Source organism: Melospiza melodia, chromosome 9, assembly GCF_035770615.1.
Source record: "Melospiza melodia melodia isolate bMelMel2 chromosome 9, bMelMel2.pri, whole genome shotgun sequence".
Lineage (NCBI taxonomy): Eukaryota > Metazoa > Chordata > Aves > Passeriformes > Passerellidae > Melospiza > Melospiza melodia.
In genome coordinates, this window is record NC_086202.1 from 11,802,846 (window position 1) to 11,819,252 (window position 16,407).

General features: G+C 37.5%; 1 protein-coding gene across 1 annotated transcript in view; it reads left to right on the plus strand.

The window, feature by feature from the left end:
• The window catches only part of CFAP43 (cilia and flagella associated protein 43), a 42,881-nt gene that overhangs the window by 20,394 nt on the left and 6,080 nt on the right, over positions 1 to 16,407 (plus strand). Inside the window, exons 14-33 of the mRNA XM_063163243.1 lie at positions 261 to 401; positions 1,251 to 1,420; positions 2,162 to 2,314; positions 2,798 to 2,928; positions 4,331 to 4,481; positions 5,114 to 5,182; positions 5,959 to 6,036; positions 6,480 to 6,605; positions 7,042 to 7,146; positions 7,871 to 7,981; positions 8,610 to 8,813; positions 9,729 to 9,935; positions 11,154 to 11,243; positions 11,968 to 12,045; positions 12,862 to 12,987; positions 13,537 to 13,656; positions 13,737 to 13,844; positions 15,037 to 15,123; positions 15,427 to 15,515; positions 15,886 to 16,087. Of these exons, the coding sequence (XP_063019313.1) occupies positions 261 to 401; positions 1,251 to 1,420; positions 2,162 to 2,314; positions 2,798 to 2,928; positions 4,331 to 4,481; positions 5,114 to 5,182; positions 5,959 to 6,036; positions 6,480 to 6,605; positions 7,042 to 7,146; positions 7,871 to 7,981; positions 8,610 to 8,813; positions 9,729 to 9,935; positions 11,154 to 11,243; positions 11,968 to 12,045; positions 12,862 to 12,987; positions 13,537 to 13,656; positions 13,737 to 13,844; positions 15,037 to 15,123; positions 15,427 to 15,515; positions 15,886 to 16,087 (2,546 nt within the window). The remainder of the gene's footprint in view (positions 1 to 260; positions 402 to 1,250; positions 1,421 to 2,161; positions 2,315 to 2,797; positions 2,929 to 4,330; positions 4,482 to 5,113; positions 5,183 to 5,958; positions 6,037 to 6,479; positions 6,606 to 7,041; positions 7,147 to 7,870; positions 7,982 to 8,609; positions 8,814 to 9,728; positions 9,936 to 11,153; positions 11,244 to 11,967; positions 12,046 to 12,861; positions 12,988 to 13,536; positions 13,657 to 13,736; positions 13,845 to 15,036; positions 15,124 to 15,426; positions 15,516 to 15,885; positions 16,088 to 16,407) is intronic.

Genomic DNA, 16,407 nt, shown 5'->3' on the forward strand with positions numbered 1-16,407 from the left:
TGGCAGTTATCAGCAGATAACCTCAAAATTGCTACAATTCAAGCTTGAGGTAAATTCAGATTTAACTATTTAATGTAATGTTAATGTGCTGGTGTTTAGGGATTCCCAGCACCCAGTGTCTCAAGGGGAGTTGAGTGCATGCAGCACTCCTGAGCTGTGTTCCCAACGGGAGTCTCATTTTTTGTCACAGGATATTTTAATAAAAACAATGTTACCATGCCACAGTAACAATTTCCATTGATCTTCCTTACCTGCTTCAGTACTGGAAGGTGAAGTGCTCCATCTTTCTGTAACTCCTGACTTAAAGCAGGACTTAGTGAAAGTGATGGTACTTCTTAATGTAGCAAAGGACCAACAAGCAAGACTGGAAATTTTTCATCTGACTTCAGCAATGATAACAGGTAAAAATTGAAATAGATACTTTCATTTTCTAGGGCAATTAAGGCTAGTGTCAGATTTTCAAGTTATTTACATTTAATTTTGAAAAGGCCTTACATTTTACAAACTTTTCAAAAAGTAGTTTTGTAGTTTTCAACAAAGTTAGTATTTTCTTTAAATATTCACTAATTTTGGACTTATTTTTCTGCCTGTGTTTAGATATATAAAATGGGGCTTTATTTTCAAAGCTGCTGAAGAACTACAGTTATTGTCTTCATTTCAGTTTTATATCAGGTGCCTTGTCAGTCTTAATTTCTGGTGTCCCTTTAAATCTCAAATTAGGGAATTAATAAAATATATTACCTTTATATGACTAACTTTTATTAACTAATAAAATATATTAATTTTCTGAACAAATAAAATGCCCTTTTGAAGATGTGAACTTTAACCAATACCACCCAGGCTGTGTGTTCCTCATGGCAGAGATTCCTAAAACAAGTTCTAGATGAAGGCAGTGGTGGCATGAACCTGCATGCAAACTAATTAGCACTAATTATGTTGACGTAATACTCAAGAAGCAGAGTAAATTAGTGCATGCAAATAGTTACATCATGGTGGTTAAAGTGTTTCCAGTACTTCTTTAGAGCCAGTAGAGCTGTTGCTCTGCCTGACTGCAGTGTCCTGCACCAGCACAGCTCACTGAGCTGGTGTTAAATCTAAGTGTTAATTAATTTCCAGTCACTTCCCTGAAAACTCACCTCATGCTCACTCCTTGCTGAGGATCATTTTCATAACTACATGATAGACAAAGCACCTGTATTAATGGTAATCATGCCTCTTCTTCCTCTCTCTTTCTTTTGTCAATCCTTTAGATAATGAAAACTGTGTGAATGAACAAGGAATGTTTAATGCTAGTGACCTGAAAAAGAAGCAATATGATGTGGATTACCCTTTGAGCTCAGCAGTCAGACTGAAGAATAACACTGTGTATGGCTACTGCTCCTGTGCACCTCTCATCTGTCAATATCACCTCTCTGAAGTGGTAATTCTCTGAAGTTGCATTATTTTGGGTGGTGGTTAAATACAGCTAAATAAAAACAAAAAACAAAGGCTGCAGATGAAATTAATGTAGCAGGATATTATCTTAAAGAAATCTTCTCTCTGGTCAAAATACCTACTCCATGCATACTCATCAACTTTCAGTATCTTACCACTTGCTCAGAAAACTGGCAAAAATAATGTCCTTGTTCTATTATTTGATTCTTAAAATCCACACAGCTTGCAGGCACTTAAAAGTGGCTTCTGTGCTGGAGCTGTGGGTTTGTGCAGTCTGCTCTGAGGGCATGCAGCTCTTGAAGGGGCTCAGCCAACATCAGCCCAGGACTCTCAAACGCAATCCCAGCCCAGCCTCGCAAGGAAGCAGTGGGGGCTTCAGAAAGCCACTCTCACTGCCTGCTGAGAGCTGCAGCTCTCTGCAGCTCATAGGTCTCCCAGAGTTTATGAGTCAAGGCAGGTAAAAAGGTGAATTCTAAGGTCAGATTCCTCCTTGACATGTCCCATCCTTTCTGAGCCAAGAAATTCAGGCTCGAACGTACTGAATCCAGGCACTTTTGCAGAAATAAGAAGAAATCAGCAGCACAGCAATGTCACTACTTCCTCAGCTCAGTAATCCAACAACAGTTTAAACTGCAATGCATGTGGTAACCCACAAACCTCTCATTAATTTTCTCCAAATGGCATAGATATCATCTGAACTGCTGCTAACCTTTTGCTTGTTTGGCAGACTACATTCGGAGGTCCAACAATATTTTCATCAGAACTGACGGTTCCTAGCAAACAGTTTGGATCAGGCTTGCTCTGTCTATCACCCAACAGCCAGTGGCTGGCAGCAGCAGCCAAGGATGGTGTTTTGTTTATGTACAATACTTCTGCTCTGGTAGGTGGGCGTCTGGGCACAGGCTTTGTTTGATTTATGTGAGACAAAAGTGTGAAAATTACTTCCTTGAACTGTAAACTTTTCCTCACTTGAATAGAAGTTGTGTGAGAAAAATTTATGTTGAAAATGAACTGGCTTAGCATTATACAAGACAATTATTTTTATAATGAGTGTGTATACATAAAAAAAAAGCAAACAAACCACTTACTTCCTTCTTCAGTAAATTTTAGTATCGATAATTTTGCTACTGTTCTCACCTCCTGCAAAATCAATATACCACAAACTTGTCCCATGTGTAGTCAAACCTTTTTAAACTGAAAAACCCTAGTATTTTATGTACTTTGTACTGCCATTTTGGATTGAATTTTATCTAAAAATAAAGAAACATTTAAATATTTTTAAAATCTAAGTAATAAAAATATTTTAAAGACATACTCTATTATAAAAACATATTTGCTGATACTGCTTCTATGACTTCTCTAGGATGTTCTTGCTCAAAACCATTGTCACTCATATCACGGAGGGGGAATCAGATCCATGATATTCTCCCTGGATGGCAATTTCATCCTAGTTAACGGTGAAAATGATTGTGCCCTGGTGTGTCTGAAGTGGAAGTATGTATAAAGTGGCAGACTAATATTGATTGTGTCATTTCTTGTGTCCTGATAAATTTTTCCCTCTACTTGTGATTCTAGACTTCTTTTTCCTAGTCTCAAAGTAAGGAGAAGAGTTGGATAGAAATAAAATCATTCCTTTCATCTTTTGAGGCAGCCTGACCTCCCTAGCTCAGGAAAAGTCTTACACTTTGGGTCTGATTGCAGCACAACATACAGGAATATCTTCTGAGAATTTTTACAGAATCACTGAGTTGGAAGAGACCTTCAAGATCACCAAGTCCAACCCATGCCCTAAACCATGGCACTGTGTGCCACGTCTAATCATTTTTTGAACACATCCAGGGATGGTGACTCCACCACCTCCCTGGATAGGTCATTCCAGTACTTTATCAATCTTTCCATAAAAACTTTTTCCTAATAACCAACCCATATTTCCCTTGGTGCAGCTTGAGACTGTGTCCTCTGGTTCTATCAGTTGCTGCCTGGGGAAAGAGACCCCACCTGGCTACAGCCACCTTTCAGGGAGCTGTAGATGGTGATAAGGTCACCCCTGAGTCTCCTTTTCTCCAGGCTGAGCACCCCAGCTCCCTCAGTGGTTCCTCACAGGGTTTGTGTTCCCAGCCCCTCTCCAGCCTCGTTGCCTCCTCTGGACGCGCTCCAGCGTCCCAACGTCCTTCCCAAGCTGAGGGGCCAGAGCTGGACACAGCACTCAGGGTGTGGCCTCACCAGTGCTGAGAACAGGGGCAGAATGACCTCTCTGCTCCTGCTGCCCACACTGTTCCCAATCCAGGCCAGGATGCCATTGGCTTTTCTGGCCATCAGGGCACACTGCTGGCTCATGTTCATGGCAACCAGCACCCCAGGTGCCTTTCTGCCTGGGCACTGTCCAGCCACACTGTCCCCAGCCGGTAACACTGCAGGAGGTTATTGTGGCCAAAGGCAGGACTTGGCACTTGGACTTACTAAACATAACCTGATACCTCTTATCATTCTCACATCAGCTCTGGAAAGGGCTTTCTGGGCATGTAAGGGATGTAATCTGAGATACTGTTTTAACTCAGCGAAAAGGAGACATCACAGCTTTAATGGAAATTCTACTGTGCCTGTAGAGAGCTCTTAGCAGACATTACGAGTAAGAGGCACTTGAAAGTACAGCTTTCCTGCAGGAAAATAAGTGTTCAGGTAGATTAATTAAGATGACTCTGTCAGAGCAATATTTCTAATATGGGTAACCCATCTTTCAGAATTTTTATTTCTGTGCAATTCTAGAACTCAAACAATACAAAAATATTGAATGTGCATTTTTAACAAGTTTATAATTGTGTTATAAAGAATATTTAATACTTTGTCCTTTTTCATAATATATGAAAAATACATCAGTTCCCTTTCTGTTTACCAGGGAGACAAAGAAAACTGAAGTTGAAAAAGCTGCTCATTACTGGCAATCTCTACATGATATACTGAACAAGTCTATTTCAGCTGAAGACTCTGTTTTAAAATCTATGGCAGAATGGAATTTTGACCCAGAATCCACGTCAAAATCATTTTCAGTAAAGAAATTTAAAATGCTTTCTTTATTTTTATGGGGGGGGGGGGGGGAAGTTTGATCATTATCCTAAAATTTTACGTGATAAAAATTGTCCTTAATACACTTATCCTTTTGTTAAAGTGGAAGAATACCCTTGAGGATAGGCTGAATATGCTTAAATAGTACTTTGTGAAAGAGTACTATCAAAGAAATAGGATATTTATGTGAAGATGACATTCACATCTTGAGTTTCACTTGGTTTCTTCAGCCACAGAAAACTCTGTGAAAGTCAGTTTCTCCTCATGTGAAGTTACATGTCCTTCCCAGTGAGATGTTACTGCTATACATTCTGTGTTACTAATTGTATGGCTTTTCATTGAAACCAATCAAAATAGGGATTTCAGAGATTAGTCCAGTCAATCATTTCAGTCAAAAGGCTGTGCATAATAGCAAGAGTTTGCAGGATCAGATCTGGGGACTAGTTAAGCAACAAAATTGTAGCACCCTCTAATTTGGTGGTGGTGGTGTTTCTAATGGGAGTCCACTTTTTCTTTACTTTCCATCTTTCTGTCACTCACTCTTATAGTACCTGAGCTAGTTGTTTATCCTTAACATAAACATCAGGAGGCACCACTGAAATCTTTTCATGCACAGGTGACAGAAGAAGATGGAGACGTCACAGATACTGATGGCATGACATGGATGGGCCAGAAAATACAGAAGGTACTTTCAAAAAACATTAATCACATGTAAAGTATTAATCAAAACCAGAGTTTTCAAGGGTCATTAGTCACTTGGGGTACCAAAGTATTTGCTGTAAACAGATCTAGTTTCAAAAGCTTTTCTCACATTGTGACCCTTTCTTTAACCATTGTGATCTAGACTTGTAGAAATTCTAGGCCAAAGGCCAAGGTTATAAACACATCAGAGAAGGTGCCTAGCACAATAGGAGCTCTGAAGACCAGAAGAACAGTTCTATACAAGGAGTATACCAAAAAAAAGGCAAATAAAAACAAGGGGGAAAAAGCCTGACAAATTCACTTATTTTAGAAACTTAAAAACTTTTTATACTATATGTCAAAAAGTTGTCAAGAAGATTATTACCAGTAACCAAGCAGATTACTCAATGAAAAGTGAAAACAGTGAAAATTTTCCACAATGAAAAATCTAAGGATTAAAAAATTCTGGGAGTAGGCTTTATGCAGTTTAATGTGTCTGTAAGCATTGCAGTTGTAATTACATCTTTCTTTATATTTTCTTTTTTTCAAGTGCTATTGCCGTACAATCAGTTTACAATGTGACCTGGCTGTAAAATCTGTTCTCTCTTGTGCAATTCTGAGAATCATCCTATTGAATTAGGGTTGTGTCTGTTTCAGTTATTAACCCCTCTGGCATTTTATTTTCTGTACAGATAATGTTCCTTTAGATTACTTCTGATTTTTTTTTTCTCTTGCCTTTTTTTTTTTTGGCCTTTCAACAATGCATTGGTTGTATGTCAGGTTATGAGAGAAGAGACTCTGAGGTTTGCTAACCAGAAGAAAGAGGTGCAAATGGGAATTAGAAAACTGCGTGAAACTGTGAGTTTCTTACCAGGGTAATGGCTCAGCTTCCCAGTTTTGTTTACAAGAACACTTCCTTTATGGCTGTGAGCTCTAGTGCTCAGTTACATTTTTGTCATAGACTCTGAGCAGACAGGTATTAAAGAGATGTGCCTCTTCAGAGACCAATGCTGAAACTGCCAGGAGCTACTGTCTGCTTCTCATTTTCCTTTGCTCCAAATGAATATTTTGTGCCAGCCTCATACCTTGAGCTATCTACCCCCTCAGCAAGCGAATTTCTGCCTAACAACCTTCCATTATAAAAAAGACTGTCCTCTCCTTTTTCTTCTGTTTCTTCCCATAAGGCAGTTAAAACTGCAGATAATTAAAATAATTTTCTCTAATGCCAAGTTAAAAATAGCAGTTCCTCTATTCACATTCAAATTACTTTTTATTCCTTATATTTTTTTAAATAAAAACAGATTCAGAAAATGATGCATGAAAATGAGCAGGTGCCAGACACTGAGAAACTCGAGCACAGGGAGTTCAACCTGGATTTAGAAGAACAGGAACAAGTGCAAGCAGAGGCTGAAGAAGATGTGGCCAGGGTATGGCAGAATGGGGGAACATTTTAAAACTATCAGTGTAAAGGAGAAAAGTTATTAAATAACAGAGGATTAGCTCAAAGTTGCTGTTCACTGCTGAGAAGCAGAAAACCAGGAAAGTATTTAAAGTCACTTTTGAAGCAGGTGAAACTGCTGAGGCAGACAAGGGAAACTGGAATATGATTTATGCCAGAAACTATAAATCTCACACTGTGGCCTTGGGATTGTTGCTTAAGATCTAGAATGCTTTTCTTCTAGAAAATGATGCCTTCAGTACTATGCAGATAGTTTTTGGAGAAGACAGCTGTGATAGTCTAAGATGATGAAATATTGATAATTGATTTCATTTGTTACTCTTCTTTCAGTAACTCAATACAAATTGTACATATATTGTTACTTTGCACCACATCCTGTTATTTTCTCTTCTTTGTCTTGAAAGGCGAAGAGGGAGATTGAGATGGAGATTTTATCCTACTGCTATTTGCAGGATTTAATCAAATTTGAGTGCTGGGATAACATGTGTGTAAAAGAACGTGCAGTTAAGGTAACCTCTGCTTTCTAAGATATTTTCTGCAGTATTTTATTTATTCCTTAAGGTACAGAGACAAAATAATACATTTCTGATTTGCTTATGGTGTGGGAAAAACTTCACTTCTTCCCAAGGCTTGGGGAAATCTTTTATTCTGTTAATTTTGTCTGAGCCTGATGAATTTTACCTTCTAAAGTAGAAAATAGTGCTGATAAGCAAATAGGGAACTCTAATTCCTTGATCTCAGACAATATATTTACACATTATTGCTAAAAGAAGTAAATACTAATTTTCCTTGTCAGTCCATATGACTTCTGCTACAGAGAACATAAAAGCAAAATTCGAACCTGATTTTTCCTTTTAAATAGAGGGAGATGAGTCAAACTGATGATTCTGAATGATCCCAAGGGTAGTGAAAGACCAACTCATTTTACAAAAAAACCAAACAAACTAGTTCTGGTTTAATTCTGTGCATGAAGATGGATAAAGAGGCCACACCCATGGATTATTTTTTAAAATACAATTTTAATGCATAGGTGACAGAAGACGATGGAAACATCACAAAACAATGTATTAAATACAATGTATTTAATACATTGTCTGTACTAATTGATCCTCAGTTTTATTCCTGATTTGAAGCAGTCTGTAACTGTTTAGCATTCAGGTATTGAACAAATTAACTGATAGAAGCATGATGAAGAACTCCTTACTGTGGATTTTTTATTTTAAATTTGAGCAGTGCTTCCATATGGATTTTGCAGTGAGGAATTTTCCACTGAAGGAACGTAGTAAAGAAGAGCTGGAAACTGTGAAGGAAGTTCTCCAGTTAAAGCGGACAGCTGATCTTCAGGTACACATCATGATCTTCTCAGTTGGTATTTTATCACTTCTTTAACTAATTACATTCCTAAGGCCCATTTTCTTGCTCTAGGAGTTGGCCAAAAAAATTTAAAAACATAAATCAAGGTGAAATGTTGTTAAAAAAAAATGTATTAGTCTTAAATAATCACAGAATAGCTGAGGTTAGAAGAGCCCTTTGGAAGTTATCTAGTCCAGCATTCCTAGAGCATTTACTCAGGGCTATGTCCAGTGAGGCTTGGAATATCTCCATGGTGAAAGAATCCATAAGCTCTCTGAGCTACCTTTTCTCATGTTTGACAACCCTCACAGGAAAAAGAACCCCTCCAAGCCTTCTCCTTCCTGAGGGTAAACAATTCCAGTTCTTTCAGTCTGTCCTCACATATAAAATGTTTTAAACCTTTACTGATATTAGTGCTCTATCACTGGACTTACTTCAGTATTCCCAGTGTTGTACTGGGGAACCTACAAATAGACCCAGAATTCCAGATATGATCATTTCAACTTGGATTATTTTGATCACTGAGTAAATTGAAGAATATAATCTCTAGAATTTTCTTCAATGTGTGCCACTGGATCGTGTACAAACTTAACACAGTTGCCATGTTTCTGATATGCAGGCTCAGAAGAAAAATCTTGACTCTGAGATTGGTTTATCTGAGGAAGAAGGAGAGGGGGCAGCAAGGGAAGTGGCTGATCATGATACACCTGTCTGCCTAAATGGAAGCCTGAGCTCTCAGTATGGTGGGGACACATCTATCCTCTACCACCAGTGTGACCTGCACACAAAGGAGCAGAAACTCAATCAGACAATATTGTTGAAGGTGATATCTTCTGAAACCTGTCCTGCTGCAGTGACACTCTTGTATCTGTTGGTTTTTAAACCAGTCACAGCCACTGTTAGATTTTGGACATACTGACACTAAACAATGGAGAGTGGCACCAGTCTCAAAGTAACTGAGACAAAAGCTGATACATGCACAAATTGCTGTGGCTTTGCCAGCTTGGGTGTGCAAGAACAAGATTTTATGAAATTGGTTATCCAGTTTCAGGGTATCTGTATCCTTTTCACGGTGCATTTTAGTAAATTGACACAGTAAGAGAGACATATGCATTACCCTCTTTAAATTTCTGCTTTTCTTTGTTGAAATCAATTCTTTATGCTAGAAGAAGAATTTATCCACTAAGAATACAGGCTTTTTTAGATCATTTTAAGGTCTGAGGTGTTCTTAAAAATTCAGTTTCCAATGTTTGTTTAATGGGCACATTTTACTTACATGGAAGCCTATTGAAACTGCAGGTTGCATCAGGAAAGTATATCCTTTGCCTCCCTGCACCTGTGATTCACAGTCTCTAGATTTACAGGTCACATGTGTTTTTCTTTGAAGCTCCTCCTTCTTTCACCTGGAGAGGGCCAAAAAAAAAGCCAATAGAGGAGCCTAATTTTTTATCTAGCTTTGGCAGCAGCATGTTTCCTTCAGACTCTTTCTTAAATGCCTAATGTGTAGAAAAAAATGAATAAAAATTTGTTGGGAAATAAAAAGAAAAAAGACATCATCTGCCAAAGTCCATTTAACAAACTTGAACTCATGCTTACAATTTTCACAAAAAAGTTTTACCATTTATTTCCTCGCCACACACACAAATACATTCATGATTCTGATGGCTTGAGGAGCAGTATATAAACATGGATGGATGTGATCTGAACAGTGCTGCTGTTTCCCTTTTTGGTATTCCAGGAAGTCATTCACAAAGTGAAGGCTGCTTTTAATGAGGAATTTGACATCATTGTACAAAAAAAGGAGCAGGAGATAGCACGAGTGAAAGAAAGAAACCTGAAGATCCAAGAAATCTTGGAGCAGCTTGACCTTCAAGTGGAATTGTGGGAGCCAGACTTTACAGATGATGAGATTCCAGAGCGAGTGCTCACCGTTCAGGATTCAGAGGTGTCTGAAAAATGCATCTTTGTAGTTGACCCATTCAAACCCAGCTTTCTCATTCTTGTCATTTCCACACACTGTGTCAGTACTGAAAAACCCTCATGCAGAGGGTGTCTGTATACTTAAAATCATCTTTTTGGCCCATTTTCTTCCCTTTCCTTTTTAAAGAGAAAAGCCTTAATAAGTTGATCTGAAATGAAAAATGTATACAAACTTAATTTATTGATGTTAAAAGTTTTAAATATGCCCATAAATTTGATAGAAGTTCTTTGTTTCTAACATATCAACCAGGCTTTCAGGAATTGCTTCCATAGTTAAGAGTTTCTCTGAGTGCCATTTTGAAAAAAAGTAGTTTTAAACTAAAAATCTAAGTATTAGAGCATACTTAGTAATGTACTTATAAATTCAATTAATTATTTACAAAGAAACACCATATTTCTTATGCAGGAAATTCCACTGATCTTATCTGCTCGTGAAAAATGCTTCCCATTTTTCTTTGCTCTCTCACCAGTCCATGTCATTGAACTAGAAGAGAAGGCACACACAAAACACAGCTATAGCAACAATAGCAACAAAATAATGATGGTTTATATTTTAGGATATTTAAATATTAGCAACAAAAGTGATGATGGTTTATATTTTAGGATATTTAAATGTAGTTTCTGTTGTTGTTCAAAATGAGAATTTTCAACTTGAGGAATATTGTCATAGAGCAGATATACAGCAAGCATTGAGAATATGTAGTACACCATTGTCATGCTTTAACCCCAGTTAGCAACTATGCACCACACAGCTGCTCACTCACTGCCCCTTCTCACCAGGGTGAGGGAAACAATTGGAAGGGTAAAAGTGAGAAAACTCATGGGTTGAGATTAGAACAGTTTCATAACTGAAATAAAATATTATAATAATGACAACAATGATAAATAATAGTGTAATTAATGCAATTAAAACATCATCATAAATGTAATTAAGAGGAAAATAATGAAAAGAGAAAGAAATAAAGCCAAAAAAACCCCTAACTGATGCAAATGAGAAAGAACTGCTCACCACCAACATAGCAATCCCCAGGCTGAGGGATGCACTGTACACCAGCTACTTGGAAGAAAATAAACTCCATCCCAGCCAAAACCAGGACTACCATTTTTCCAAAGGTTCTTAGTCCCTGTGATCACATTTGGAGAAAAGAACCATGATACAAACTTCTTCATTTTCTGCCTTCAGATTAAAGCTGAGAAATACATGACTGAAGAGGAGAAAGAGCAGGCAGAAATGCTGGCTAAGCTTGAAAAGGAAAGACGCCTTGCTGCTACAGTAAGTGAAGAAACATCCCTTTTACACATCCTCATTGTCTCTGTTTAGGCTGTTTAATTATTGCAGCACTGAAACATTCCAGTAATGTAGTATGAGAGAATAAATCTAAACTGGTAGGTATTGATGATATGTGCCTCTTCCTTCTTATTACTGTTTACAATCAGAACTACATAGGTCAGCTGGGGGAAGAAAAGATAGAATGTTAGACTCACAGTTTTTAAACATGTGCTTAGGGGCAATTTAAAATACCATATCAGGTGGCTGGGAGCTAGATACATGTGCAAATTCATGCCTCTCCTCAGTCAAGATCTTTTTGCTTGATATGTGTTTGTTGATTCAGCAGCCTCTCTTCTCCGTGGTTCAGACTAGAAGATTGTAGTGCTTTCCTCTGGCTTTAAAATGCATCTATAAAAAAACTAAGATGGTTCTGTCTCCAAAACAGATGCACAATTACAACTTCCTTCTTCATAGCTTATCAGGAGTCACCTATGCCTGTGTTCTTTCCAAAACTGCCAAAATGGCAGTTCTAGTAAGTTATTTGGCATATAAGTAACTTTACCAGAAAAAACTGAAACTTTTGGCCTGTTTCACACACATCCCCAAAAAGCATCAATCTGCTTTTACATGCTGAATAATCTAGAGGTAAACACTGTTATCATGCCCAAAACTTGCAATTGCTACACTTCCTTTTGTACCTTCAAATATTTTTTGTGGTTCTTCCCAGGATGATGATCGACTGCGTGCTCTTGAGGAAATGATGGGTGGAGTGCTGGAACTCAGGAGGGAAGACATTTTGAAAATGGTGAGATGTGCTTCTGCCATGTCCTTTAGGAAACCTGTGGGCTCTTGTGTCAATGTGAAATTCAACCAGCAAATATCTCCAAACTCAGTGACCACAAAAAGCTGGAGAACTGTAGAATTGCATTATGACCAGATGGACTCCATAAGAGAGCATACACAAAAAAAGACCACAAGATTTTACTGCCTGTGTAGAATTACCTATCAACATCTATTCCTATCACATTGGAATACTCTGGAACATCATCTATTTAATGTACATCTAAGATATTACCATTATAACACCTATATTGTTGGGGGAAGGCTGTGATCTTACAGAAAACCACTTTGTTTCATTTAACTCACCAAATATAGATAGTACAGCAATAGAGAAAGGAAAGGATGTGAAGGAGGGCCACAGGAAAAGGGTTGGTAGACCCAAGCACTCCTCTGAATCAATCTGTTTTGGAATATTAGGACTCCACATAGAAGCTTATGGGAGCATGGAGTTAGGTTTGGGGTTCTGAAACAGAAAATTTGGTGTATCTTGTACTGCCAGTAGTATTGGAGTATGAAGTTGTTGTATTTGCAAGATCCAGTAGTGAATTCCTGTAAGCCAGTGAGTTTGCATATATATATGATATATATACAGTATAGATACACTAAAATTACTGGTGCAAGTAACAGACCAAAGCAACAGAATATATATGTTACTTTGACTTAAGACTTGTACCTTACTAAGAAATACCTTTTGTTAAATTTAGTGCATGCTGTAGTTTCTTAGTGTGCTGATGTAGACTTAATATTGCTTTTTAAACATATTAATCTTCAATACTTCCAGGATATTCCTCCACCTGATTTTTTATCCAAACCTGAGGATCTTTGGACTGAAGAAGAAAAGAAAGTATTTGAAGAATATGAAAAAAAAGTCAATGAATTGAATGAAGAAAAAGAAGATTATAGACAGGTAAATTAAAATGAGGAAAAGATGGGTTTGTTCACAGTGCTCATGACCAAAGCTTCCAGTCTTTCTTAGAAGCAACTTCTAAAAATGAATGCTAATAAATAGGATAAACTAAGAATAAATGATCATCAAAGATCACATGGCATATTAAATAAATCCTACCTCAGACAGAATCAGGCAGTCTCCACTTATAACAATTACTATGGGCAAAAACCTGTAAAAGATGTGATATCCTGAGAAGGTAACTTTCCTCACAAATGTACCAGTATTTCTAAAATGTGTTTTTCAGGTTCATTCCCAGAGTTGCTGATGCCATACAAAAATAATAAAATTTATTTATTCTTCAAAGTGGTATTGGAACAACATAACTTTGTAGCCTGGCAGAACTCTCTTTTCAAACAAGTAATTTCTGTGGCCTTTTGGCTGAATTATACATTTGTATATTGTGCATTCTCCATCATCTCATGTATATAGATAAATATTGAGAGAGACATAAAATGTTACTTGTTCCTCCAGATGTAATATTGCTGCTCTTGTCCTTCCCTTCCCCAGTTTCTGAGAAATGAATGGAAAAAAATTGAAGCTTCCATCAAGGAAACAACACAAAATTTTGATGAGCTTGTCCGCAAACTCTCTGTAAAGAAACTGAAATCACAGATGGTCATCTACCAGGTATTGCAAAAAGCATTAATTTTTCATCTGAACCTCTGTGCAGCAGAAATTTTAACTTTTTTATTACAATCATTTCACAGGAAGAACTCAAAATAATCAATCTCATTTACACTTTACTGTTGGATGAAGAGTTGGACACCAGAGAAGCTGGACTTCATAAATTCCTTATGAAAAAGAAGAAAGAAAAAGTAAGTTATCATTTGGAATGCTGTTATTGGGAGTAATGTAATGTTTAAAGTACAGTTTCATGTGAAGTCTGCTCTTTCCAAACCAAAATCTTGCCATAAAGGACTTTCTGACAATTTACAGTCTTTTTTTTTTCAATTTGTGCAGGTGACATACATTATAAATACTTCTGGTGTTCTTGATAGGTTCTCAGCTCAGTTCACCTTTGGTAAAACTTCATACATTCAGAAGGGCATGCTGCTATTTGTTTGCTACAAAGAATATTCTTTTCTACCTGGTATCAAGCTGAAAGTACAGCAGTTGGTCTAGGTTTCAATGCAAGTCTCTTACTATGGTAGTCTGCAGGTTGCTTCTGGCTTTTGGGACAATATTATCCCATTTGCCCACTTTGTCCTCATGGAGCTGTTCATGAGTCCTCAGATAATAAATATGCTGCTGCCTCCACATGTCAGCTCTCCTGCTCAGCCTGTGTGTGTTTGGAGCTGCCAGCAGCCCATTGTGAGCTGCAGGGAGGGATTCCCAACAGGCATCTAGCCCCCACCACTGAATTGGCTGGACTGGTTTTAAAGCCATCTGAGGCCAAGAGTATACCAGCTTACAATTTTCAAATTTTTTTTCCCCTCATTTTCTAAATGGGCACCTTGGTACAACTTTTGATCCATGGAAACTGTCAAAAACTGTCACAACAACAAGTTTGTCATACAACAGAACTGTCTCCCCTGCAGAGTATTAGCATTTAACAGCCTCTATAAAACATGACTTTAATATCCTTATACATAGCAGAGCTCTGCCATGACAGTGGGGAAATTGCATTCTAAAGTTAAGAACTCTCCACTGAACAACATTTGGGATTTTTTGACTGGTCTTACCTGAGATGACATGAAAGTAAAGAGAAATCTCTATAGAAAAAAAGGTATCAATGTACATAGTTACATTCAATGTTTCAAAAGGCTTGTAAGCATTTCTTTTGAAATGTGTTACATTCTTAAGCAGCAGTTAGTTTAATTTTACAGCACTTCATCTTCTAGCAGTACCTGTAAGTGACCGCTGAAGAAGGCACTGTATGGTTACTTAAAATAACTCACAAGGTTATCTCTAGAAATAAGAATGTGTGAGCTTCATCACTGTGTGTGAATAGCCATCCACTGCTTCTGCTGCTTTTTTCATTCCTGAAATCTCTCGGTTTTACTATAGGTCAAGGGTGCAAGAAAAATCCTGGCTGCAAAACAGGCTGTTGAGGCTTGCACAGGCCCCTATAAAGAGGCATTACATGAAGAGAAGGTGAGACTTTTGAAAACACAAGGAGTTTCAGAATTCAGAGTTTCATTAAAAGTTAATGTTATATCTTCATAATGAGAAGAATGTACTGCTCTGTAAGCAAGAGTTGTGGCCAATTCACTGATCAATGAAATTAGGCAGTAGAGGACAGTGTGTGCATAGAAGAGTTTATGAAATAGTGCAGATTCCTGTGATGTTTGGGAGCACTTGCAAAAGTACTGCATCCAGTATTTCTAAGATATGGGCAAGTTGATGCTTTTTTAAAAAATAATATTGTGGTAACAAAGCTTTCTTCCTCCCTCCCAGAACCTGGAACATGGTTTTGTGAAGCAGTTTGCCCATACACCTGGCAGTCTCTTTGAGGAGCTTCTACAACTTTACAAACATCGACCAGAGTAAGATCCCCTCTGATTCCATTATTTAAATACTAATCTTCCTTGTGAGTCAAGAATGAGAATACTATTTATTCTAATAGTCTAAATTTTATTGCCTGCTTTTTGTGGAATAGTTGACAATAGCTAATTTCCAATCACACTAAAAATTGCTATTTTGAATATACATTTCCTTATTTATTCCACAAAATCTATTTTAAATGCAATCTAAGCAATCATCAGGTTCCAAGACAATATTATTGTTTGGTATAGTCTTATCTGTTTGCTTTTTGCAAGAGATTGAGAGTATGAAACATTCTTAGTTATTTGTGACCTTCTGCTATGCAACAGAAAATACAAAGTACATCCTGTCTGTGCTCTGTGTGTGCTCTAGGATCCCAGATACAGAAATCCTCCTTGACACAGCTAACCCCTATGTGAAGGGATCACCTGAGGATTACCAAGGTGCAGTTTCCCTTTTAATGAAAGCCATGGATGAACTGGATAGACCTGAGCACATGCCTAGTGGCTTAGACCGGTCTATGTGGGAACGTTTTTGTCTAGCTAGAAGAAATAAAATGGAGAGCGAGGAGCTGGTATGTAAAATTCTTTATTTTGCCCATATACTTCTTGATATTTTTGAATCTTAAATTTTAGTGGAGTTCTCATGTAGAGTCAAGCTAGTGGTGAAATAACAATGCAGGGTACATATACTCCCTTGGCCTTTGAAAGTTTGTTCTGGCTACATTCAATTCAGAATAACAGGTGAACCTGTTCTCTAGTTCTAGCTGTAGTTCTTCAGAGGAAAAATTAGCCTATTAATATGGATGGATTTGATCAGAATGATTGTCACCTTGATATGGTTTCATTAAAAATAAAAACCCATCATTTTCCTTTTCTCTATCCATACAAAAAA